The following is a 25,564-nucleotide window of genomic DNA, read 5'->3' as shown; positions in this document are numbered from 1 at the left end:
CAAATACATTACTCAAGTGGTCGAACAAGGCCATTAGCTACTGCTCCCCTTGCTCACAGCTTTTGATACACCTCTCAAGCATAGGGGAAGACCCAGATCACCTTTTCACTCCAGCTGTTCACTCACCTGGATATTTGCCTCAGGCTGATGAAAGTCATGTTTTTATTTTTTCACTTTACTTTGGAAGCATCAAGATATTTATTTTGTTCATTTTGCAAGCAATTTTGCGAGCTCGCTGCTTATCTACACCTTTTCATTTTTCTCTCTGCTACTTTTCACTATTTAATACTCTATTTATATCAAAGCGATTAAACATGCTGTCATTGCAAACCAAGAATGTGTCACAGCATGTTCAATTTAAGGATATTTATCTTTCAATACTAGCAGAGCATATCTACAAAATTACTAGGATATGCATTAATTTTTAGTTCAGTGACACAAAGAATGCCTAATGAAACCCAAGAGAAGTAACTCCAGCTTTTGGGACCTGCCAGGATGGAATGACACTGGGAGAGGAGCATCTCTTAAGGAAAAAGAGCTTGCTGCTGCTATGCAGCTAAGCACATTATCCAAAAGTCAACTTACTTGAACGGGAGCTTCTCATCATTTGGTTTTATGCAGCGTACGTAGTGCGGGGTGGTGGCATTCAGTGTCTCCATAAGCAAATGCAGGGAGTTCCTGAACTGCGAGACAAAACCATTTATTTTTATGGATGAAGGTGCTTTAAGGTGCAATCCATACCAGCCCATAGCTATAACATGATATAAACCTCCCTATGAGTCCAGCACGTACAGTAGCAATTCAGACAAGATGCTGGCGGGCTCAGGACTTCCAGCTCTACAATGCAGTGCATAGACAAGTGGGAAGCAGAATCACCAAGTCCTTAAGAGTTGGAGAGAGCTTGGGAGATCCCCAGGCCACCCACCTGCTCCAAGCAGGGGCAGCTATGGGCTCACACCAGCTTGCTCAGGGCTCTACCCAACTGTGTCTTGAAAACCTCCAAGGATGGAGACTGCACAACCTTGCTGGACACCTGCTCCACTGCTAGACTGTCCTCATGGGGAAAAATCTGCTTTTTCTTCGGTCAGAACCTCCCTTGTTTCAACTTCTAACCACTATCGCACCTGGAGATACAGAGTCTAAAGAACCCTGCTGCGGTCCCAGCCTGGCTTATGCCACAGCTCCATCCTTCCAGTCAAGGCTGCTTTCCAAGACTGCTAGAAGGCGTCTAAAATATGGCCAAACCGACCCCATCCTACAACCCTGGTGTGCAAGGGAAATCTCTTCAGTTCGCACAATAGCTTTTTATTCATCTCTCTTTCAGCTGAAGAGGGAAGGGAGGCGAGACACCCTCAACTGTGAAAATGAGGTGTCTGGATTCAGCTTTCCCATGCTTCTCATCTCATGTCAAGCCAAGTACTGTCTATCTGCTTTTTTTTCCCCCTCTTTTTAAGCTTGGCCTCTATCGGTCAGCTTGTTTGTGAGCCAAATCACAGGAGACACAGGAGATGCAGTAAGTTTAAACAAAGCAGCTGTGCATTAAGCTTTGGGAGACCATCTGGTTCCCATACCAAGGTAATTGCACAGGTATTGGTCACCTCTTATCACTCATGCCAGGACCAAGAGTGGAGTAACTTGCTGACCCATTCACATTGCACGGTACCTGGCATCCCGCTGTCTTCTTGTGCTCCTTGTTGGCCGCTTTGACCGCGGATCTGGCAGAGCGGATGTTGATCTTGGAGGTCCCCTTCCCCACCGAGGCAGCAGGCACAGCATCCTTCTCATCCTGGAACAAGTCCGCAACCATCTGGTACTGAAAGGAAAGACGAGGGCTGAGTATCCTCATCAGGGCAATAAACTAAAGACAAGAAGCGTTGCAGCCATGTAAACCACACCAACAGAGATGCCAGGGACCCTCTTTTGCAGTTCATCAACTCTTTAAGCATGTGTATTAAATCGAACGAGCAGAAGAGGCAGCTCATTAGCGGAAAGGCTGTTGAAACCCGCTCACGCCATCATTACCAAAGTCATCCTGTCTTTTCAGGACAGGTTATGGCCTTTCTACGGCTAGTTATTTTTATTTATTTATTTAAAAGGAGCAGGATCTTCACATTTGCATTAGGTCCAAAGTTAAACACTAACTGCAGCAGTGCCTGGCAACAATGCCAGCTCCGAAGCCCCGGCTCAGTGTGGCGCAAACCGCTGATTTGCATTTGCACTGCTGCTTTGCATTACTCACACCTGCCTAAAAGTGAGGCAGTTCTGAGCTGCACCCAGTGCTATTGCCCCCCAATGGATTTGGGGAGTTCCTGAGTTTGAGGAACGATGGCGTTCCTCAAGCTCAGCTAATTTGAGCCCTCTGACCCTAAACCTTTTCTGAAAATGAAAAAAAAAAGTTGAACTTTGCTACACAAACTTTAACCAAAACACTGCCTTGTTTTCTTACTTGTTGCTGATCCCTCAAAGAGGATGGCAGAGCCTGAGCAGGTCACAGACCTGAGGTTTGCAAGCTGCTGTTCCACCATCTAAAGGTTAACTCTGCTTTTTCTTCTTCCAGAATGATCCCAAGGAAAATAAATGCTTGGTCTGAGAGAGCCTTGAAAGACTGTTATAGCTCCCACAGCTCAAGGTCACCAAACTGCATTAGACTAGCTCCTCCAGCTCCTCCTAAAGGCTAGTTTGGTGTATTTAGAGCAAGTTCTCAAAAACCAACAGTACTTTACCATGTTATGTTCTTATTAAAGACTGCTGATCTCATTTTTACCAGCAGCTGTTGTCTACGAGTATTTCCAGCCCTGGTGCCGGCTTGTTTGCACAGCTTGCTAGCACAGCAGTCTAAATACTGGCGTGGAAAAGCAACTGTTTGCCTTACACTATCAGATTGCTCGCAGGCTCCGAGATCGTGCTCGCTGGGGAGCCGCTGTGTGCTCACAGCTATTATTTTTATCTCTGCAGCTTGTTCAACTCCTACCCACTGCACGTGCCAGACGAAGGCTTGCACCTTTCCTCCTGCCATCCAGCCCCAAAAAAGACATCCTAGCAGCTGTTTGGCTCTCAGGACGTGCTAATCTCCGGTGCTCTGACTGCTGCAGAAGCGGGATGCTTGAGGGGCAGGTGCTGGAAGGCAACCAACAGAGCCTTCAATTTAGCAGCTCGCTGGACACGGCAGCAAAATTCCAGGCTGTCATTTCAGGTTCTGAAATATCTTTAAATGCTTAGTTGCCTGTGTCATCAATCCCTGTCTCCGATCGCTGCTCAGAGCATTAAAGTGCTGCTACTGGGCCAGTGACCGGCAGTGGTCTCAGGGCTGAATTTTCAGCTTAGGTAAAGCAAAAGCGGTGCAGCTGGGACCATTTGCACCAGCCCAGAAACTGGAAGATAGGAGAGAAGGATAAAACCTTCCTTCCTGATTTCCCAAGTTGAAACTGCTGGTGCATTATCCATAATTACAAAGGGCAGGAATATAATCTCTTTAACAGCATGGCCCCGCGCTCCCGCTTGGCATTCAGACCAGCTTCCTTCCCTCGGAGAACATCATCTCTCAACCATTTTAGCTGACCAGTGCTCTCGGAAGTAATTGCCTGCTTTATAAAGTCCTTCTCTCTGTCTCGTTGGCTGAAATAATTGCATTCTAATTAGCAGGAGGCAATTCCACCACAGTGGGAGCTCTTCATCAGCAACATACTTGCTGACAGAGAGATGTTCAAGCCTTTGCTGTGTTAAATTGGCAGCGGTCTCCCCCTTGCCCATGCATTGACTTGGTGGGAATATGAGGGGGAAGGTAGTGCATACTTCAGGTCTGATCCTGGTCCTTCCCAAGGCAGGACAAAGTCCTTGCGGCATAGCTTTCGTTAGCACAAAGGCAAGCTTTAGACAAATTAGCATGTCCCTCCAAGTTCAGACTTTTCTGTTCAGTTCAGAGAAACTGGACTGCTTTTTACAGAAAGCAACTTTTTTTTCTTTAGTTTAGACATCTGTGGAGTCCATGTGGCAGGTGAAAGGAGATGGAATGAAGAAAAACAACTTTTCTTGAGGGTGACACTGGAACAGGCAGTGCAGAGAGGTTGTGGAGTCTCTTTCTCCAGAGATACTCAAAACCCTCCTGGACACGATCCTGTGCGGATCCCAGATTCAACCTAGGTGTCCCTGCTTGAGCAGGGAGGCTGGACCAGGTGATCCCTAGAGGTTCCCTCCAGCCTCAACCCATCTGCGACTCTGAACCTACCTGGCAGAAGGACAAGTAGAAAGTAAAAACGCAGGATTTTGGAGGTTTCATGAAAAGACCACAGTCCCTCGCAGACCAGGAACCAGCTGCAGAGCCACCATGGCAGCACTGGGAACTTATCAAGTGCTTCTGCGTGATCCAAGGAGCATCGGCATAGTTTTGGAACCATGTAAGTCCAAGTCTTTGGCCTTCAAATATATCTCCTAATAGTTTAAGTTACTCCGCTCCAAGCAAGAAACCCTATATTTCTTGAAATAAAACCAACTGCAAGGAGTGTGGTTTGGCTCTTTGCTATCAAAGTCCAGCCTACTCTGCAGGGCAGGAATGACACTCGTGCAAGAGGCCAACCAAGGTGCATGATCCATAACAGGCCTTATTGTTTCTGGAGTGCCATTGTGGTGCCCATTCCATCCAGAGGCATTAAGAGATGGAGATAGCAGCAAGCCAAGAGAAGGAACCAAGCCTCTTGCTCTCCTCCCCATGGAGCAACTACTTCATGAGGATGAGGATTTCCCAAGAAAGGTTTGCAAAACCTTGGTAAAACCCAACTGTCAGCAGATGCTGATGCTGTGCAGGCCATGATGGCAAGGTAAGGGAGGCAGTAAACTCTGACTTTGCCCCTCCTCATTTGGCCATGTGCTTTCATCATAGCTACAAAGCCATCAGACACCTCCAAGCATTTATTCAATCCTCCAACCCTCACCCAAAATGGCCATCGCTGGAGCAGCAGCAAGTTCAGCACTGGCTAAATAATTTATCATAGAGCATCGATTATTCCCCTAGACTACTCGGCGTTTCTAATAAGCCCTAATCAGGCATGATTTTTGCTCTGGGAAAGCTGTAAGCTTCCTGAGCACACAGTGCTTTTGATTTGGGCATTATTAGAGCCCAGTTTCACAGTTATTAGACCTGCAACTGCCCCCGTGGACAGGAAAATTGCATACCTTGCCATCTTCCTATGAATTCAGTGCTGAAATGCAGGGCGAGCCATTGACAACACTCCATTAATTTCCCACTCTCGCCTCTCTTATTTGACAGGAATAAACTCCTGCTTAAAACACTACTATAAATAATATTTACTTCCTTTCCCCTCATCATTCTCCTTCTCAGGCAAAGGGACCAAAATCTCAGCATGTGACATATGCTTCTGTTAAAAACATTTGGGGGAATTAAAAAGTTAGAGATGCACCTGGAAGGGTTAGGGCAATTGAAAGAAGCCTTAACTCATTAATTAGCAATTAAAGACTTGTAGCAATGACTTTGATTGGCAGGGGAGTGTTTCCAATCTGTTTCTAAACAATTCAGACATGAATTTCCTTAACAGTCTGTATCATTTTCATTTTTAACCAAAGCCCCTGTGTGCTTTATGCATATGCATGTCCATGTCACATGCGTATTGTCAATGTGGGTTCAAGGATGGAAATGGGGCAATACTGGAAGTCGATATAAAATCTGACCGTTTTGCAGACAAGTGTGGCCTCTCCTACACAAAGCAGACCCCAGATCCCTTTCCTACCCTTACCTTGCTGGCTTTCGGGATGTTGATCTGCTCTTCATACACGGTATCCCTGTATTTCTCAAGAAAGCCTTCGCATTGGTACTCCACCTAACACAAGGAAAGGGGAAAAGGCAGAGGTTAAATTCCTCCTCCCAAAAGTCCGATAGCGCAGCCACAACGCGCTCCTCCTGAGGCAAGCTCACTCAAAATGCCTAAGGGGGAGAGGGGAATAACTAGAATGTAACGACCATTATTTTTAATTAAAAAAAAAGTGAATCTGAACAAGGGCAAAATCCTTAACACAAGCACAGATTGTTTCTTAGTCATTAAACTATTTTGTAGGGCATCCAGGTGCATTTTCACCCAAACCAGTGGCAGAACCTCAAGGATTATTATTCCCTTGTCTTTTTATTATTATTATTATTATTTATATATTTTTTTTTTATTTTCCCCCTTAAAAGGGGGTCCAAAGCTCCCTGTGAGCTAATCGATAAACTTCAAAAGGACAGAAGGACACTATACACACACACATGCACTTCTGTATTTGTAGCTTTACACTTTTAACATTTTCTATTCAACTCCAAAACGTTCATGCAAAGCTTGGCATCTTCTCGCTCCAAACAGCAGGATTCCAACATACTGTTCCAAAACTCCTGCTCTCCCAAATAATCCCCCACTCCAATATTTCTTCAGTGAAGCTGCCCTGACAGTAATTCATTTCACTATGGCTTGGAGAAAATAGGATTTTTCTCTGCTCAGGAAAGTGTACCTATTTAAAGCTTAATGCAATAGTTGAGAGGCAGGAGTCTTCAAGCTGATGAAGGTCTGAGCACCCAGCCAAGCATCCCTCTAACAGGAGCTCACTGCTCCTATAAATTAATTGAGTGTATGTGTGTGGACCTCTTCTTTGCTCCACCCGACTTGCCTTTCTGCATTCAAGCCCCCAAGCACACAGCGTTACCTTGTCTGCGAAGTGCACCATGATGAAGGTGGTGTTGGACATGCGGGGCTTCTGGAAGTGCTGGCTGCCAGCGTGCCGGTCGTACAGCTTCTGCGCCCAGTTGTGGTCCGTTCCTTTGGGCACCTGAGCGGGAAGGAAAGGAACACAGATGCAATCATCAGATGTACAAATGCCCTGACTGCCCAGAAGCTCCTGTCCCGGCTGGCTGAGCAGGAGGAAGGACACCAGGAACCACAACAGCTTGGGGAAGAAGCAAGTCTACGATGTGCATTACAGTCAACAAGAAAAAGTCAAAAATATGGCCCCAAACTCCCATTTCTCCACTGGTGTCACCAAAATTTAACAAGCAGGAGCTTGAGAACCAACCTATGAAAACTTCCAGGTCAACATCCCAACTCATGCCTCCATGGGCATTCCCCACACCTTCATCCGTGCTTCAGAACCTGTTGACTGGAGTGCCAAGGGGGCTGCTGCAGCATTTGCTGCCTGGGCAAGGGATGTCTTTGGTTTTGTCACATGGACACACTGGCATTACCACTGCTCAATAATAAATAACGTGCATTACAAGAACGCAGCCAACAGCAGCTACATGGATATATGAGAAACAAAGTGCCTGTCCTCCCTGGTTCTGGGAATGGGTGCTATGTTATTTTCATATATAGTCTTGCACAACCACAGTAAAACCCCCTGAACGCCCAGGTATTTGGGCTGAAGAATGAGATCCTGTCCACAGTTATAGAAAGAGAACAGTTAACAAAGGTCCACCCAAACCTGCTGATATCAAAGTTCTCAGCAATGTATGGGGAGACAAGTGGCACTGAAATCTCAGCAGCTAGAAACAGGCTCCAGGGTTTCTGGCACATGGCAGAAGGAGCTGGGAAAGGCTAGACACTGTCTTTTGAACAGCATGGGAAAGTGCACATCCTGTATCAACTGCATAACATGAAGGTAACCTGCCATAAAACACAACAGGAACCCACAGGAGAGCTTGAGAGCAGCGGGGAGCTCACGAGCTTGGTCAAACAAATCCTCCTCTGGCAGTTTCAGAGTCACATTGTCCCTCAGTGATCAAAAATTCCTCAAGATTCATAATAAATAATTGCACAAAGATGTCATGATGGGCACAGCAGTCGGGCAGCAGGACCCTTTACAGGGAAAGCTGGATATCCATAGCAGCATCAGATGTTACTTCCAAATGATCTCTGAGAATAGTATGGAAGATGAACTGCACTCATGCAAAGCAGGTGGTTTGGGGTAGAAAAGCAGAAAACTGCATCCAGCTTTGATACAGAGATATCACTACATTCCATAAAGAATTTTCAAGTTCCTTCAAAGGCAATTTCAGTCTCCTGAACACCAGCCCAGGCCAGCTCCTCTTGAAGAAGAGGAAGAGAGTGCTGGAGCTGCTCTTAACATATTGCCTCCACCCTCAGTGTCCTCAGGGAACTCTAATGACTCCAACCAAAGTCATTCTTTACCCTCTGTGACAGGACCAAACATCTTCAGAAGCTTCCTGGTACTCCAGATATCCAAGCACATCTTCTACATGACCTTCTAACTTGCCAGGACCGGATTTTTGGAAGGCTGCCTCTCTCCTTACTCTCTGTCTCTGCTGATGGGCTTTATATTGGTTCTTCTGTCTCTCCTCAAAAGCTCTGCTCTTATTCTAAATTATTGGAATTTAGGACTTCCTAAATCCCGTGGGCAACTTTCTGAACTTGTGCTGGCCCTGGCTCACAAGGCTACTGCAAGGCCACTTTCTGCTGATGGGGCATCACGCTTCCTGTTCCTCTGACCTCTTCTTAGGCCAATGCAAAGCCAAGAGGTCCTAGATGCCCTAGCGATCCTCCAGCATGGGTCATGGGGAAGACTGTGACAAGGTCCTTTGAGGACTCCAAGGAAATTTAGTAGAAGGTGCAGGGTCACAGTCCCACAAAGATTATAAGGAACCTTGTGCAGATCAGAGATGTAACAGGAGGTTGGATCAAATGAGGCCCCCCTCCAGCCTTAATAACTCTATGACAGCTCTCAACTCCAAAGACCTGAAAGACCTGTCTAGTTAAACCCAAGGAATAAAAACAGATCTTAACATACTCTTTTCTTAGAGGTCTTATGGTTTGCTTTCAAGAGACAGTTTTAGCCCTTCAAAACTCCAGTTCCTAATCAAAACTTTTCATTCATTGCTGATTCTCATTCCTGTTCTGTTTGCCCCCTTCTCCAAACTCTGTGGTGAGACACTCACTGAGCCCTGAAGGTCTATGACCTCTGTTAGTCAAATGGCTTCAACATTTCTAGAAAGCTCCCAAACTCTCATTTAAAATAATAATAATTAAAAAAATCAAACTATGATGACTTGAGCACCAATGTGGAAGCTGCATTGTCCCCATTTTGCTACACTGCCCAAACTCCACCACTGTCCCCTCGGTCCCCAAGCACGTTTCCCCACTTTGCCCCATGCTGTTGAGACAGCATGCCTACCACTCAGCTCAACACCAGCAAGGGGGACCATGGAGCCACCTTGATGGGTGAAGGACCACCAGCAGCAATGTGGGTGTGAAGGTTTTCATGCAGACACCGCTGCTTTTACTTGACAGGCTTGCTGAAATCTTCATAAAGCTGAAGCCTTTTTGCAGGTTATTACAAAAGAGCCAATTTGTGGGCCCATACAGGAGCTGGTGACTAATCACAGCTTCCCCTGGTGACAGACACCACTGAGACAATTGGTACCTGACATGGGGGAACAGCTCCTGTGCCCCAGTTTCTTGGGCAAAAAAAAGTCACAGATTAAAAAATACTAAAAGTTAGAGAGAGATTTGCAGTCAAGTTTCCCTTCTCTGTGCTGTTTCACGTTGCCATTATCTTCTAGGAGAAGAATCGCCTCCTAGATGAGAGCAGAGCTCCATCAAATGCAACGTCCCGTCACCAGGAGCAACCAGCGCCCGGTGTTTTTGAGTGGAGCCAAGGGACTTACCAGACAAGTCACCAGGGAAACTTTCCTTATGGTCCTCTTGATACTTAGGAGCTGCCTCAAGCTCAAACAACTTAACAGGCTTAACGGTGCAGACAGAAAATGAAATTTGGGCGCCAAATATGAAGCAAAAGTGTCTGACCTTCCTGAGCCAGCTCTGGATAAGATGCTATTTTAGGACTGTTAAATTATGTTTAATTCACTTTCATTTTCAAGTTATGTTCAGAAACTGTAACAGACAGGATAAGACAAGCTGGGAGGAAGGCTGAAACTACTTCTCTGCTGTGCATATGCTTTTAGCTGTTCCTGCTAGCTGGGCCTCTGGAGGACCTCAAATGTAATTTTTTAGGTGTTTTCCTTGGCCATGGGCAGAGCCTGTGCAGGACGTGCAGGCTGAAGGCAGGCCTGCCACGTCTGGGGACTGTCACACTGCAGAGTAGTCACTTAACAGGTCACCTTGCTTCCACAGGCAAGGACAGGCCACATGTCTCGTTAAACCCCAATGGGGACCAAAGTCAAAAATAATGAATCCCAAACCTTGCCCTGTGATGCAACATGACATGCCTGCCCTTGCACCATTGGAAAAAGCCCATGGATCTCATCAGGTCAACAGGGACCAGCTGGGCACTCTGATGACCTTGGCCATTCAGCAGCAAGACCCCTTTCCTCCCCTGTGTCCATGCACCACCCCTCTTGCGTTTGACTACAAATCCCCAAATCCATCCCAAAACAGCAAGATGCTTCCTGCCCTACAACGCATCTAAGACTCCATGGAGATTCTTCCCAAAGAGATGGCAACTAATTGAGCATGCTATCACCAAACTGGCCCGAGGAACCGTTGGGAGCAAAATGAACACATCCCTCCCCAGTTCAGTACATGCGCCTCCACAAGGCAACTTTATCCAGTGAGAAGGTTGTCATCTGCCTCTTCCCACGAAGCTCCATGCCAAAGAGTAGGTGCCCCAGCTTCTCAGAAGAATTTCCCACCTAGCACACTTTGTTCCTAGATGCATTTGGCAATTTATGACCAAACAAGAAAAAGTTCAGCCTTCTTTCTGGATTCCCATGTAGGTTTGCAGTTCTGGCATTTCTTGTAAACTCGTAAGCCTGAGTTAATTTAAGTTGGTATGAGAGACAAGTGGTAAGCACTGCGATCTACTGTCCCAAAAATGCAGTCTTGCCTTGAGAAATAAATATATTTTTTTAATGTCCCAACATTTTCTAATATAATTTGTCTGACCTTTAATTAAGGAAAAAAAAAAAAAAAGCCCTCTGTCTCTATGGTTTCAGAACTACAGACCAACAGAAGCAAAGGAAGGACCCAATCCAAACCCCAATGAAAGATCGCTAGATTAGTTATTAATGGGAAGCCAACACAGGTGAGGACACCTGTACAGAATGTCATCACCAGCTCCTGTTTCTCTACTCCAAAGGAGCCAAGAGGACATCTGATTTCAGTCCTCTGCAAAACTATGGACTGAAGTCAACACGAGTTTGTCAACAGCTTCAGCAAATCCTTGTAGCATGGTCAATTCCCTCATTACTCATCACAGCCCAGGCCTGATTTTCACCGCTCCAGGACGCAGGCATTCCCCAAAGAGACATATTTCTCACTTCAGGCCTGTGGCACAGTTCAGCACAGCAAGGTTAACCAACCAGAAGACCCTCCCAGGCACACATTTCCATATGCCGAGTGCCACAAAAGCATAAACTCTGAAGTCTGGAGAGTTTACACTAAATGTAGTTGACTTCACCTCAAATAACTCTAGCAGGAAGATTTTGTTCTCCCTTGGGACAAAACATGGACTGAGGCAGGGAGGAATGTCAGCTCCTGGATTAGGTTGAAAGATCAGAATGTCACAAGCAGGAGCTGTCCCTAGGTGCAGCCCGGCCAGACACACGAGTTTTGACATTACATGGCATGAACAGGATTCCCACTTTATAAAGCAGCAGCAAACTTCTTCCAAAGAGGCTTGCAATGGTCCTGAAGCAAAACAATAGCCAACGGCCTGCCCTAGCCCTCAGCACCCAAGCAACACGTGTCCTTTACCCTCCTGTGAGCTACGACAGGTAAAGGTCTGTGAGCTGAAGAACAACCCATTCTTTAACCTTTGAGAAAACCTAAATTGACAGCAAAAAGATGAGTGGTTTTCTTTACCTTGCACTCTTCATCCAGCAGGTCCAAGATACCAAGTTTTGCTTCTATAAGGTCAATGCAGGGCTGGTTATCATAGAAGTCTATAAGCGTCCAGAGGATTTCTTCCTTCATGTACTCTTCTTGTTCCAGCTTGAACACATGCTGAGATGAGAAGAGCAAAATTACCAACCTGCACCTTGAACACCCCAGGGCCAGCTCCCTTCATTCTTCAATACCATGAATAGTTTTCCTGCAGCATGTCAAGAAGTCACAGAAACTTTAGGTGCTTTGTGCAGGAAAATGTACATGACCAGGAGATACACCCGGGGCTATTAAAAATCCCTCTCTCCTTTGGGACTCCACTGACTAAAACAAGGGACCCGCAATGGATTCACTAGCATGAAGCCAGGCCATGTTGAGCATGTGTGCCCTGACGGATGAGCACCAATCCACAAAGCTTCCTAGGAGAGATATCACCTTCGGCACCATAACTGACTCATGAACATCTCTATTGCAGATTCTGATTTTTCTAAAAATAGCAATAATAATAAAAGGTTATTTCTATGGCTTATATATCTCAGACCTATCTCCAGGCAGATAAATTGTCTTTGGCTATTTCTGAGACATTAAGCATATTAAAAAAAAAACATATTTTTCAAGTGCAGTTCTTTTTCTTCAAAAGATGGCTTTTTAAAATCTCTTCAAACATGTCATCTCTGAGTTGAAATTTATAAACTTTAGAAGTGATAGTTGGACACATTAAGAAAGATATGCACAGTGCAAACAACCTATCATTTCCCTTTCATTTTTACAAGCAGTGATCTGATGTATTAGAGATATCTTAAATGTTTGTGCCAGGCATGTGATACCGTTCCAAAGTGCCCAACTCCTCCTGCAGTACTTAGTTGCTCCAGTTTAACAGATTCTCCCTCAAATCTTGAAGTTAATAGCAAGTCTTTCCCTGCCTACAACCAGGGCAGAAGATGACCCCTTAATGATTTTGCTTTCAGTCCAGGTAAGTGCTTATACTTAATAAAATAGAAGAATTTGTTGTGTCATGTAAAAAAGGAGGGTGTATGGCTCGGCCATGTAATCCAGAATTTCAGTTGTTGCGGTTGAAGTCACGTTTAATCAGCAGGTTTTCACTAGTGCTTTATCACACAAGGAAAACCAGGACTGGGCGCAACCACCCATCAGCTCCAGCTCATCTTAGGAATGAAACCATGCAAACCAAAGCTGGCAAACTCCTGACTTATTCAAAAACATCAGCGGGCCTTTGCTTAAACCATTTGTAAACCTGCTTCCAGTATCAATCTTATAAATAAACCAAGCACCATTTCCAACTTGGCCCAAGTATGCAGTGCACAAGCCTTGCCTGTGAGAGATGGTATCGCAAGGACAACATTCGTGATCATTAAAGTACAAAGCAGACATGCAATTGTCTGGCCCCAATGAGTTTTCTAAGTTTGATGACACGTTTCCAAGTCGACCTTACCAAGTTGAACTGCTGCTGGAGCTTTTCGTTAGCATAGTTGATACAAAACTGTTCAAAGCTATTCACTTCAAAAGTTTCAAACCTGAAAAACAATGAATAAAACAGCATTAAGAGTCACTGCTTATTAAAAAAAAAATCTACTTCACTCTGTGATGGTGTCATCTATGTGACAGGAAACATTGGTTATTCAGTCTTGTTGAATTCCTATCTCAAGTCTACACTTTACTCCTCTTACCCCAAATTTGTATCTTTCCTTTCTAAAACTCAAGGGATTCAAAAAGTCTATTCTGATAAGCGCAAGTCTGATATTTCATACAGCCGTAGCTGCTTGCACATTAGACAGTAGTGCCATCTGAGATGAGAAACGTAACAATTCCTCTTGAGGAAAAATATCATTAAATCTTAAGGGCACATATATTCACTGTGAAGGTGATGGCCAATCACTAGCTGCTATTGTTTTTTTAAAAAAGATATTATTTTTAGTGCAATTTAATAGAGCAGAAAGAAAAATTCATAATTACAGCCTCTGCATTGCATCCTCATTTTACTCCTATTAATTTTAATAATGAGTTTTAAGGCATGGTTGGCAAGGCATAAAACTTTTGACAAATTTCTGTAGGGATTAAACTTATAGAAAAAGTGGCAAAGTCCCCTCCATCAAATGAATAAGCTGCTGCAGTAAGTGCATGGCGCTTGGGTTGGGAAAATGCTTCAAGCTTCTTTCATGCTTCACTAAGAAAACACTTGTTTTCATCTGAGGGCCTGGCACAGGTCTGGCCCCTACTTACAGGGGGCAAAGAGCCTTTCCCCAGGCCATGTTAGAAGGTCTCCCTTTCTGTCATTCCCAACCCTACCAGAGACCATCTGGGATAAGTGCACATTGAGCTCAATGTAGACACTTTGGGAGATCAGGGTGCTCTGCTGGAAAAGTGAACCAAATTGAGGAGGTCTCCCCATAGCCACCTAAAGAGTAAGAGCATCCCCACCTATAGATGTCGAGCACGCCGATGAAGGAGTGCTGCTTGACGGTGGTGTGCAGGGCCTTGTTGATGTGCTTCATGATCCAGTTGAAGAGCTGGGCGTAATGTGCTTCGCCAGGGCATCCCTGGCGTTGAGCCCCTGCTGAAGGGACGTGCTCTTCATGTAGGTCTCAGCCATGGTGACCAGCTTGCAGTGGCAGAGTCAGTGCTGCATCTGGTCATGCTCCACGCCCAGCAAGCCACAGAAGGTGTTCAGGTGCTCGTCCATGCTCTGCGAGGGAAACAACAGGATATGAACGTGGCAGGTGCTCTCCAACACTTGCAGGGTGCATCAAAAACTGCTCCCCTTCCCACCACTGCCATCCAACCCCACTAGACTTGGGCAAACAGGGGAGATGGCTCACACCTAACGCTGAGCAGTGATGCTGCACAGCTTTGCTATGCTCCAGCTATCTTTATCATCTCAATCTTCATAGAAGAGTAGGTCTGTATGGTGAGTGTCACCAGAAAAGAGCACTGGTGGCTTTGTTCCCACTTTCTGTCCACTTTGTAGTGACACCATGTGCTCCAAAGGAGGTGCTCCCCTCTCAGGAGCATTCCCCAAAACCCCTTCCACCTCAGCTTGTGCAATGAGATGACCAGGATGGACAAGATGCCACAACTACAGCCCCCACCATGTCACCGCGAGCATATAAAGCCACCGAGAAGCAGGTTTAGTTCTCTAGCATCTTTGCTCTACAACTGCTATTTTCAACACCAAGCAGAAGTAGACTAAGACCAACCAGAGCTGAGCACAAAGCGAACATGCCGTTGTATCCCCTCTTCTACAACATAACTCCATCACTTTTGGATAACCAAGCTGCAAAGTGGTGTTAAGAGAAGGGGCATAATCAATAAAATGAAAACTCTACTTAGTTTTCTTCAGTGTATTTTCTTTCCTTATACAACATTAGACAATGTAGTCCTAAGTCTACTACATAAAGAGAGCAGACACCTTTGGGACAACGAGAAATCAGGCTTCCTTTTGCCACTGTCACACCAATAAGAAGTTGTTTCCAACTATATATGTATTTGCATAAAGGAGATGGGCTTGGGAACAGGGAGAAAAATACAGTTTCAAAGTCCTCCAGGGCACTTTGTTGCTCTAACGCATTTCTGACTGCAGATTCAAAGTCCTCACAGGGTTGATTTAATACCACGCAATTAAACTCGAAGGCAATTAAACAACATGAACTCCATTGCAGAACTCAACGCTGCCAGAGTGGACAGTGTTATATATCCATATTGCCAAATATCAAGAAAATTACCCCCAGCATCCAACTAATTGCATGCAGCATTATCTCAAGGATAACACTAGGAGTGCATGCTGAACCCATTTTAATATTTTAATTAGGAATAAATGATCTAGTCTGGGAGGCAATGATAATTGATAGGACAGTGTTTGCCACAAAAATTGCCCTTTTTTTTTGTTCTCCTGAACAAACACATGGAAACAGGAAAGTCACCACTAAGGCATCTTTGGTCTTATTTATTCCCACTAATTAGGTGCAGTACTTAGCAGTCATGCCTTGATGTGCACGGTGCTCCTTCGAACACTCGATGACCACACACATGACAGCGGCCATCGAGTGTCAGTGCCAGTCTCCAGTAGCACAAAAAAAAAAAAAAAAAAAAAAAAAAAGACATATTTGCTTATTTTTCCTTAAATCCCTCTGCTTCCTGATAGACCCCATATGCTGGTGGCACTCAAAGATTTGCCAGTTTTCCTGCAGCAAAGGCAGTCATGGAAAATTAACACCTTTAAGAAAGGAGGAAAAGCTAAAGCAATGCTGGAGCTTAAGGCATTAAGTGACATTTGGGGCTCTTTTTAAAGCAAAGAAAGAATCACGCTGTTTACAGGCAAGTCAGTGATGAGAAACAGGGTGCTGCTGCCCAGGGAGAAGCCAAACGGTCAGGATGTGACCCTTGATGGGTTTCCAACAAGAAGCAATGGAAAATAGGAGGAAAAGGATTCCCTAGGGATACATACCAAGGTCCTGTGAAGCAGGAGGCATCCAGCCTAGGCTGCACAAACAGTTTCTCCCACCCTGGTCACCCACCTACCGAGATGCTGCAGGCGTCTCTATTGTGCTCCGCTTGGAGGCCCAGGTTGCCCAGGTGCAGAATGGCAGCGATGATCTGGAAGATGGTGGTCTGGTGGGACTCCTTCACTCCTGTGGGAGCAATGGAGAGGCCCATCTGCACTGGGCAGCACGATCCATGGCTTTTAAGCCAAACGCTGCAAGGGGGGTTGACTTCTGCTGGAAAATTTTCTAGTTCCGATTTTTCTGCAACACCCTCAGCAAACTGTGCAGAAGGGATGATCAAGGCCACCATGGGAGCTCTTCACATCCACTACTATGTTTTAATCCTTATTAATAGCATAGTTGTGAGCACGAGGGGACGTAAAACAAAACAAGGTGAGCTCCCAAAACTCACTTGGCTCCTTATTGCCGCTGTTAGCGAAATATCAACGTTTCTTGCAAGAAGCCTGTGCAGGAGCCCTTACCGAGCAGAGCAAAGGCGTGCCTGGTCTTCTCCAGGTCCTTGGCGTCATCCATGTCCTCGATGGACACATCACCTCCCTGCGACGTGTAGAAGAAGTCTTTGGCACATGCTGGGGGAGAAGGAAGCAAGAGCATGGGCATCAGCGAGGCAGCATAGCATTGATGGGGCACAAAATACGGCTCTCTGCCCAAGTACATATATATTGCATATATATTTACGTATATATACACACACACTTCTATATATACACATATATACACACAAAAAATAGGTGTGTATACATATATCTGTATATAGATGCATAAAGCGTGTGCATGGATATATAAATGAAGTTCAGCAGGTGGATTTTATGCATTCATATGTACATACAAGGGAAAATAATGAGGAAAAAAGGCGCATTCCTCATCAGGCTGCTAGTAGCCACAGCCTGTGCTTTTCCAACTTTGGTTGCCACCAGAAGGTCCCTGTCCCTCGGCAGCCTCCCCGTGGGCTTTTACATTAGCTGTGCTTTCCAGTCACAGGAAAATCCTTTAATTCTTTCTAAATGTATAACCCCCTGAGACAGAGGGGTTTCATGCCCCAAACTCTGCTCTGGGGACAGAAACTGTCGATTGGGGTCAGTCAGGCAACCACCAGCTCCGAATGGGCCCAGCTCAGCAGGACTTCGTCCAACCAGACCTCAAATATCCCAAATAACCGAGGTTGCAAAGAAGTTGCCCCTTTTGGAGGATGCGGCTCATTCAAACGCAACTTTCAAGAAATTATCAGCCACTGCCGCTCCAACGTGGAGCCGTTCACATACTTGTGCTTAGCACCACACAGCAAATGAAAGGAAGGCACAGAATCCCAGAACAGTTGAGGTTGGAAGGGACCTCTAGAGATAATCTAGTCCAACCCCCCTGCTCCAGCAGGGACACCTAGAGCACGGGGCACAGGGTGGCATTCAGGCAGGTTTGGAAGATCTCCAGAGAAGGAGACTCCACAACCTCTCCGGGCAGCCTGCGCCAGGGCTCTGTCACCCTCACAGGAAAGAGCTTCTTCCTCACATGGAGGTGGAACTGCCTGTGTTTCAACTTGCACCCGTTACCCCTCGTCCTGTCACTGGCCACCACGGAGAAGAGCCTGGCCCCATCCTCCCTACAATCACCCCTCAGGTACTTGAACATGTTGATCAAATCTCCTCTCAGTCTTCTCCAGACTAAATGGGCCCAGCAGGCACAGATGACAAATGACCACACACCACGAAATTTAGAGCAGAAGTGAGCCAAGGCAGCTTCCCCTCCAGGGAAATACCTCACAGTCTCACCATCAGTGCCACCACCTCCTGCGCCACCAGCTGCTAACATCACATGTTCCCCCTCTGGACAACTGAAGCTGAAAGCCACAGTCGTAAGAGCATAAAGATGCCCTGGATGATGCATGGAGAGACCAGGATCTCCCACAGCCTTCAATACGACCAGTCTCTGTTAGCAGAAACTCATGCATGAGGGCTTGCATGAGGGCTTAAATCTCCATGGGTCTACACACTCCACAAGGAAAGGAAGGTGGTCACGCAGCTGGAGTTCTACGGAGTCAATTCATTGCACAGTTTGGGTTGGAGTCAATTATTTCTGATTTTAGGATGCAAGCGAGCAAAAGCCTCACTCAAGATATTCTCATTAAAATGAGCCTCAGCCCACTGACCGAAAACCTTGGAGGTGCTCTTAGGGCCCAACGGTGGCCTATTGGGTTGTGTGAGCTTGCAATGAGTACCAACACACGGTTACATCATAGAATCATTACGGTTGGAAAAAGACTTTCGAGATCATCGAGTCCAACCATAACGTCACTGGCTCTGCAACCACCATCAGGAAGCCACTACAGGAGGTCTATTCTTTGATGACCTTCATAAACCGATGAAAATTGCCACCAGGAAGAGAGACATCCTCGATTTCACTTAATCAGCCAAGGGAGATGGTAAGGACTTGATCACCCTCATCTCATTATGGCTCACACCTTCCCCACATACAAAAGCAGAACGAAACCCTGGGAGAAATACAGGAACATAGTCAGGGAATGCAGAGATGCGACAAGGAAAGCTAAGGCGCGGTTGGAATGCAATCTGGCAAGGGATGTTAAAAATAAGAAGAAAAATTTCTTCAAATATATTAACAGCAAAAGGAAGATCAGGGAAAACGTGGGTCCGCTGGTGAGCGGGATGGGCACCCTGGTTACGAATAACACAGAAAAAGCAGAGTTGCTGAATGCCTTCTTTGCTTCAGTGTTTACCAAGGGCAGCCCTTTAGAGCCCCAGGCCCTAGGGACAAGAGAAGAAGCCTGGAGAGAGGAAGACTCGCCCTGGGTAGAGGAAGATTGGGTCAGAGAGCACCTAAGGAAACTTGATACCCACAAATCCATGGGCCCTGATGGGATGCACCCCAGAGTGCTGCGGGAGCTGGCAGAGGTCATAGCTAAGCTGCTCTCCATCATCTTTGAAAGATCCTGGAGAACGGGGGAGGTGCCGGAGGACTGGAAGAAAGCCAATGTCACGCCAGTCTTCAAAAAAGGCAAGAAGGAGGACCCAGGCAACTACAGGCCAGTCAGCCTCACCTCCGTCCCCGGAAAAGTGATGGAACGGCTGATACTGGCCATTGTCTCCAGGCACGTGGAGGACAAGAAGGTGCTCAAGAGTAGTCAGCATGGATTCACCAAGGGAAAATCATGCTTGACTAACCTGATAGCCTTCTATGACGGAGTGACCAGCTGGATAGATGAGGGGAGAGCGGTGGATGTCGTCTATCTCGACTACACCAAGGCTTTTGACACCGTCCCTCACAACATCCTCCTGGGCAAGCTCGGGAAGTATGGGATAGATGAGTGCACAGTGAGGTGGATTAGGAACTGGCTGGATGGCAGAGCTCAGAGCGTGGTGATCAGCAGTGCAGAGTCCAGTTGGAGGCCTGTAGCTAGTGGGGTCCCCCAGGGGTCAGTCCTCAGTCCAGTCCTGTTCAATTTATTCATCAATGACCTGGATGAAGGCACAGAGTGCTCCCTCAGCAAGTTTGCTGATGATACCAAACTGGGAGGAGTAGCCGATACCCCAGAGGGCTGTGCTGCCATCCAGAGGGACCTGGACAGACTGGACAACTGGGCGGTGAAAAACCTCATGCAATTCAACAAGGCCAAGTGCAAGGTTCTGCACCTGGGGAGGAATAACCCCAGACACCAGTACAGGCTGGGGACTGACCTTCTGGAGAGCAGCTCTGCAGAGAGGGACCTGGGCATCGTGGTGGATGATAAGTTGACCATGAGGCAGCAGTGTGCCCTCATGGCCAAGAAGGCCAATGGGATCCTGGGGTGCATTAAGAAGAGCGTCTCCAGCAGGTCGAGGGAGGTGATCCTGCCCCTCTACTCAGCCCTGGTGAGGCCACATCTGGAGTACTGTGTCCAGTTCTGGGCTCCCCAGGACAAGAGGGATGTGGAGCTCCTGGAGAGAGTCCAGCACAGGGCTCCAAAGATGATCAGGGGCCTGGAACATCTGCCCTATGAGGAGAGGCTGAGGGAGCTGGGCCTGTTCAGCCTGGAGAAGAGAAGGCTGAGAGGGGACCTGGTCAGTGTCTACAAGTACCTCAAGGGAGGCAGTGAGGAGGATGGTGCTGGTCTCTTTTCAGTGGTGGCCACTGACAGAACTAGAGGTAATGGCCACAAACTGAAGCACCAAAAGTTCCACAGGAACTTAAGGAAAAATTTCTTAACAGTGAGGGTGACAGAGCCCTGGAACAGGCTGCCCAGAGAGGTTGTGGAGTCTCCTTCTCTGGAGATCTTCAAAACCCGCTTGGACGCGGTCCTGTGCCACGTGCTCTACGTGACCCTGCCTGTGCAGGGGGGTTGGACTAGATGACCTCTAGAGGTCCCTTCCAACCTTAAGCATTCTATGATTCTATGAAACCAGGAATGCTTCTGTTTCAAAGGTTTACAGACACTTGGCAAATGCTCCCAACATGCCTAAGGTTGACCAGGAAGTTGTTAGTTGATAATTACCCAGAAATTATCTCTCTACTCAATTAATATTGTTTCTTAGGAAATTTGTATTTCCATACAACTCAAAAACAACACTTTCTAATTATTATTTACAAAATCGTAGTTAGTCTAGAACTGTTTTTAAGTCTGAATGTCAAACTTCTTTTACTTCAAGCAAATACAAATCTGCAGGGAAACTGCAGGACCACAGTCCCTTGGGGTGTCCGTGCCCTAGCACGGTAGCATCTGAAAGCACTACAAAAATACAGGCCAGGAGAGAAAGTGGAAGCAATCCATAGGAGGTCCTTGGCAGGAGACAAAGCAAACCCGGACCACAACACAAGAGAGGTCTCATCTCCAGGTTTCCAGCTCTCTTGGGTCTTGAGATCTGCTACTAGCATCTGCTGATACCATGTTAGCCAACCTAGGAGGACCACAGTTGTCCACATTAAGAAAATAAAACAAGCTGGAAAGGCGCCCTTCGGAAACCCTCTACACGTCTTGCACAGCACGGATGCATTAAGCTGCCCCAGTAGGTAGTGAGGAACTTATACCATTAGGATCACAGGAAAATGCAAGTTGAAAAAGACCTCAAGAGGTCATAAATCTAATTATAATGCTTCTGAATAATTATTAGCAAGTTATTAGCAACAACAAATCAGAACATCTCAAGTTTTAAACACAAGTTCCTGCAAAAATCACTTAACAGACACAGCTCAAAAAGCTGGGTCACAGGAGCTCTGCTCTCCTTTAAGAGCACCAAGATCAAAACTGTGATAGGAAAAGGCATCCACAGGAGCCTTAATAGCTTCTGCAGTGACATCCTCTTCTCCCCAAATGCCCTTTTTGGGAGAGGACAGGCATTCTCTGCAGAGTTCACAGCCAACCAGACAATGGGTGTGAAAATCCTGGTTTGTGAGGGAAAGACTGACCATTTGCCTCAGCCACTTTAACAGGCCTGTGCATCATTTTAAACACTTAGAAGCATGTTTGAAGCTTCACTTCTCTTTTTAAGTAACAGCAAATAGTCAAGATCACAAATGAGTTACACTACTTCTCTGCAAACCCAGGCGCAAGTGCTTATTCAAAGTGCTGTATAGAGGTTTTGCTATAAACCCTGGGAAAAACAAGAACAAACAAAACAAAGCAAAAAAAAAAAACCCACAGAAGCAGGATGTGTCCCAAGAATTAACCAATGACAACAAATCTTAAAGGATAATAGATTCACAGGGTAAAACTCCTCCAACCAAAAGACTGACAAGCCTCATTTGAGAGACTCCTGAGATGGTGCGAGCAAATAAGAACCTCACCTGCACAAACAAGTCCAAGAGCACCCACCTTCACCTCGAGCTGGCACCCAAGACCTATGGGCATTCCCAAACCTACTACGTTTTCCCATTGATAGTGTAACAGGGCACATGCAGCCACATCCCACAGACCCCAGGGAAGCAGGAGTACTTAGTGCGAGCTCTTTGAATTCTGGAAGACTTGCTGAGGCACAGAGCTGATTGATAGAAGATGTGGTAGTTCCTCTCGTCCTCTGCCTGACAGGTGAGACACAAATCAATCAAGGGAACAACCCAAGTTCAAGTCGAGGCAGCTGGTTAGCAAGCCCAATGGGTGCTCATTCCTCTGGGATAAGTTAATTAAGGTGATCAACCAGACTGGCATGGGGATCATTAGGAAAAAATGCAAAGAACCAAGTCCCGCCATGAAAATAAAGAAGCTTGGTCCATCAGGGAAGTTACAACTTGCTTCTGAGTGTGCAGTGTGGCTTTAAACAGCATGCTGCACTGCATTTTCAATTTAATGCACAAAGCCATAGAGCCTCAGCCTTTTATATTCACATTTTGGCCCACATAGATGGCAGAGAACGTTTGCTATTCACCCATGCATTTCTCTTTGAAGGATAACTGTGCTGCTAGCAGATGGATCAGCTTGTTTTAAGTTCTGCCTTGACCTTCAATATGAGAAAGCGTGAGATTATCAGCGGGATTGACAGCAGGATTGAACGTTACATGATGTATCTGCCCACAGTAATACAAGTTGGGAAGTGATGTCTTGCATTAATCCTGTACAACCAAATCACAGAGTTGCTGTTGGGCAGGCGTGGAGATGAAAAAGTTGGAGGAAAACCAGACTGACTTCTCAGATGCACTTGTCCTGACACACAGGGTTATCTGCAAAACTAGGGAGCTCAGGTAACTTATACATTTGAAAGGAGGAATTATATGAAATACCAAATACTTCAGGAAGAGTTAAAAAACATAAGCAGGAAGATTTTTTGCTGTTATCTCAGAATTTAATTTAGAGTCCAAAGCCAACACACATGCAACTTTTCTTCAGCAAGGGGATTTTTTTTTAATCCAAATGAAAGACCCACCCTATTACACTGAAAAAGCAGAGAGCCATAAAGAAAGAAAGAAGAAAGAAAAAAAAAAAAAAAGCACATCTCCTCACCTGGAACACAACTCGATTTTTCCAAGAGATAGGTCCTCATGTTGGCACCAATGATATGGTATCTTTTATCAAAGCCAATCTGAATGTATTTCCCAAAGCGGCTGCTGTTGTCATTCCTTGTTGTTTTAGCATTTCCAATTGTCTGTATGATACAAAATTAAACATTAAAAAAGACAGCCCTCTTTCTATGTTTGTACATTAACTCTGAAACAAAGATTTGGTTTTCCGTAGCCAATAAATAAATCACCTCTACATAAATAGCATGGGAGGACTGCAGAAAACCCCCATCCTGGCCAAGCAAAGGCAGAACCTGAGCCCTGATGGCAGTCATTTGTTGCAGCTTGGAGCAGGTCAGGAATGCCAGACAGCAACTTCATAGAAGCTGGAACTGACTTCATTTATTTCGCGTTACTATCACAATATATAGCAATTCGCATAGCAACATCTCGGTACAGCATCAGTAATTGGTTACAAGCATTAACGTGCTAACATATCATATGTTGCTAAGCCGTATCCAAGCGCCTAACCGCAATAGCCACACTGACATCTCAAGGCAGCTGTACTTCCTCAAAGTTGTCTTTCACAATGAGTAACTTCCTCATTTCCCGCCAACTTAGCCCAGTCAAGGACTGGTCAAGGACACCCCCATGTCCCTGTCCTCCACAGTCATTGGAGAGGATGCTGTTACTGTATGGATCCAACTTCCATGGATTTTTCTTTCACAGAAATTCTGGAAACAACATGCTTTCAATAAGCAAGTCACCAACACCCCAATGGATTAACCTGACCTGAGTGGGACTGATGCTCCACCAAGCTCAGTCTCTGGTGCTCCCCATGATGCAAAAGTGCTGGGAGGAGGGATCTGGACAACAGATATTTGGGCAATATCTCTGTGCATGTTCAGACGTGTCTTGCACCCTAGTCTGCTATAACCAGCACGGCCTTTGCAGGGGATGTCAACGGGATGCAAATCACAGAGGCAAACGGTGGTTGCCACTCCTAAGCCTATGAGCAATGAAGCTGGATGCTCACCCACAACGCAGACATGGGTGCACTGCTCTGCAGCAATGCTGATCTTCTTCAGGAGAGCTATGGGAATAGACCTCAGAACAGCAGGTTTCATCCCTGCGGAGAAGGGCACCATCCCCTGCCATTCCTCATTGACTGCCTTTCCTTTCTCCCCGCCATCCACATCTGTCCAGATTGTATATTCGGAGGATTTATCCCTGTATGTCTGGGTGATGATACACAGTTCAATAATTCCAATCTCTTCCAAATCCACACTCTCCCAAATTAAAAAGCTGCCATTAAGATGTAATCTCTGATAGCTCCACCTTCAAACAACACCAAGACAATCTGCATCACCAGCACCTGAGCTGGAGGGATGGAGAAACAGTGGCACAGTGTCACTCACAGACATGTGGGCAAGGGGCAATAAGGATAAGAAGAAGGTGAACGAGAGCCTTCTTTCCAGTTCCTGGATGCAGGCAAGATAAGACTAACCATGGACCAAACAAACAGACCTTGGGCCAACCAACCAGACCACCTTTGACTTGTTTTGCAAGCCACGTTGTGTGTTGGCCATGTTCTCTCTCTTGCTGGTGGAAGACCTTAGCCCTAGTGGGCTTTGCCACGTAGGCAGCAACTAACGCTCTCAGTGGTGCAAATGGCGCTTGGAGTCAGTGGAGAGCAGCAACCTATTTTCAGCACCTGGGAAGGAGCCTTCAGAGGGGGGGGATGTGGAGAACCAGGAGAGGATCAGAGCACCAGGGTCTGGCCTCACCACCCGAGCAGGAGCAAAGCCACTGGACCATCCGCTTGCATGCTTAAAATGGTCAGAGAGAAGTACCAAAAAACAGTGCTGCATTGGGATAATTATAACAGGTTAACCAGAGACTCCTTTTTTCCTCTTATTTTAGATGAGGAAGGACTACGAGGTGGTAAGAGGAGGAAGATGAAGCAGATAAGCTAACAACGAAGTACAGAGGAGCTGCATGGAGGCTATCAGCAATGGCTTGGAAAGAGAAAGCCCACTGCAAGCCGGGCAAAGGGAATGTCAGAGGTCTCCCAGGCAGATCTTACCTCCATGATCAGGCTCGAGGCGAGGACTTTGGCTTCAATGTTGATCTCGCTAGCCGAGCCCCCGACGGTGGTGAAGAAGCGCATGGCGTACTTGGCGGAGACCATCTTGCCGGTGCCTGACTCGCCACTCACGATGATGGACTGGTTCTTCTTGTCCCTGGAGCAGCAGAGAAGAAAAGTGCCCGTAGTGGATCGAATTGCTCGCTAATCCT

The 25,564-nt window shown here is 46.2% G+C and overlaps 1 protein-coding gene across 1 annotated transcript in view; it reads right to left on the bottom strand.

The window, feature by feature from the left end:
* Positions 1 to 25,564, bottom strand: part of LOC104570729 (unconventional myosin-Vb) — a 122,349-nt gene that overhangs the window by 58,908 nt on the left and 37,877 nt on the right. The window contains 15 exon segments of the mRNA XM_088536308.1: positions 586 to 683; positions 1,664 to 1,813; positions 5,748 to 5,831; positions 6,685 to 6,807; positions 11,811 to 11,951; positions 13,285 to 13,366; positions 14,271 to 14,370; positions 14,373 to 14,535; positions 16,368 to 16,477; positions 16,813 to 16,920; positions 22,269 to 22,320; positions 22,322 to 22,354; positions 23,271 to 23,286; positions 23,288 to 23,412; positions 25,353 to 25,509. Of these exon segments, the coding sequence (XP_088392434.1) occupies positions 586 to 683; positions 1,664 to 1,813; positions 5,748 to 5,831; positions 6,685 to 6,807; positions 11,811 to 11,951; positions 13,285 to 13,366; positions 14,271 to 14,370; positions 14,373 to 14,535; positions 16,368 to 16,477; positions 16,813 to 16,920; positions 22,269 to 22,320; positions 22,322 to 22,354; positions 23,271 to 23,286; positions 23,288 to 23,412; positions 25,353 to 25,509 (1,542 nt within the window).

This window comes from Tinamus guttatus, unplaced genomic scaffold (genome assembly GCF_059628265.1).
Source record: "Tinamus guttatus ecotype Peru unplaced genomic scaffold, ASM5962826v1 Tinamus_guttatus_pri_ptg000656l, whole genome shotgun sequence".
NCBI classification, from domain to species: domain Eukaryota; kingdom Metazoa; phylum Chordata; class Aves; order Tinamiformes; family Tinamidae; genus Tinamus; species Tinamus guttatus.
The sequence above is the reverse complement of the archived record's forward strand: the minus strand, read 5'-3'. Positions and strand labels throughout refer to the sequence as shown.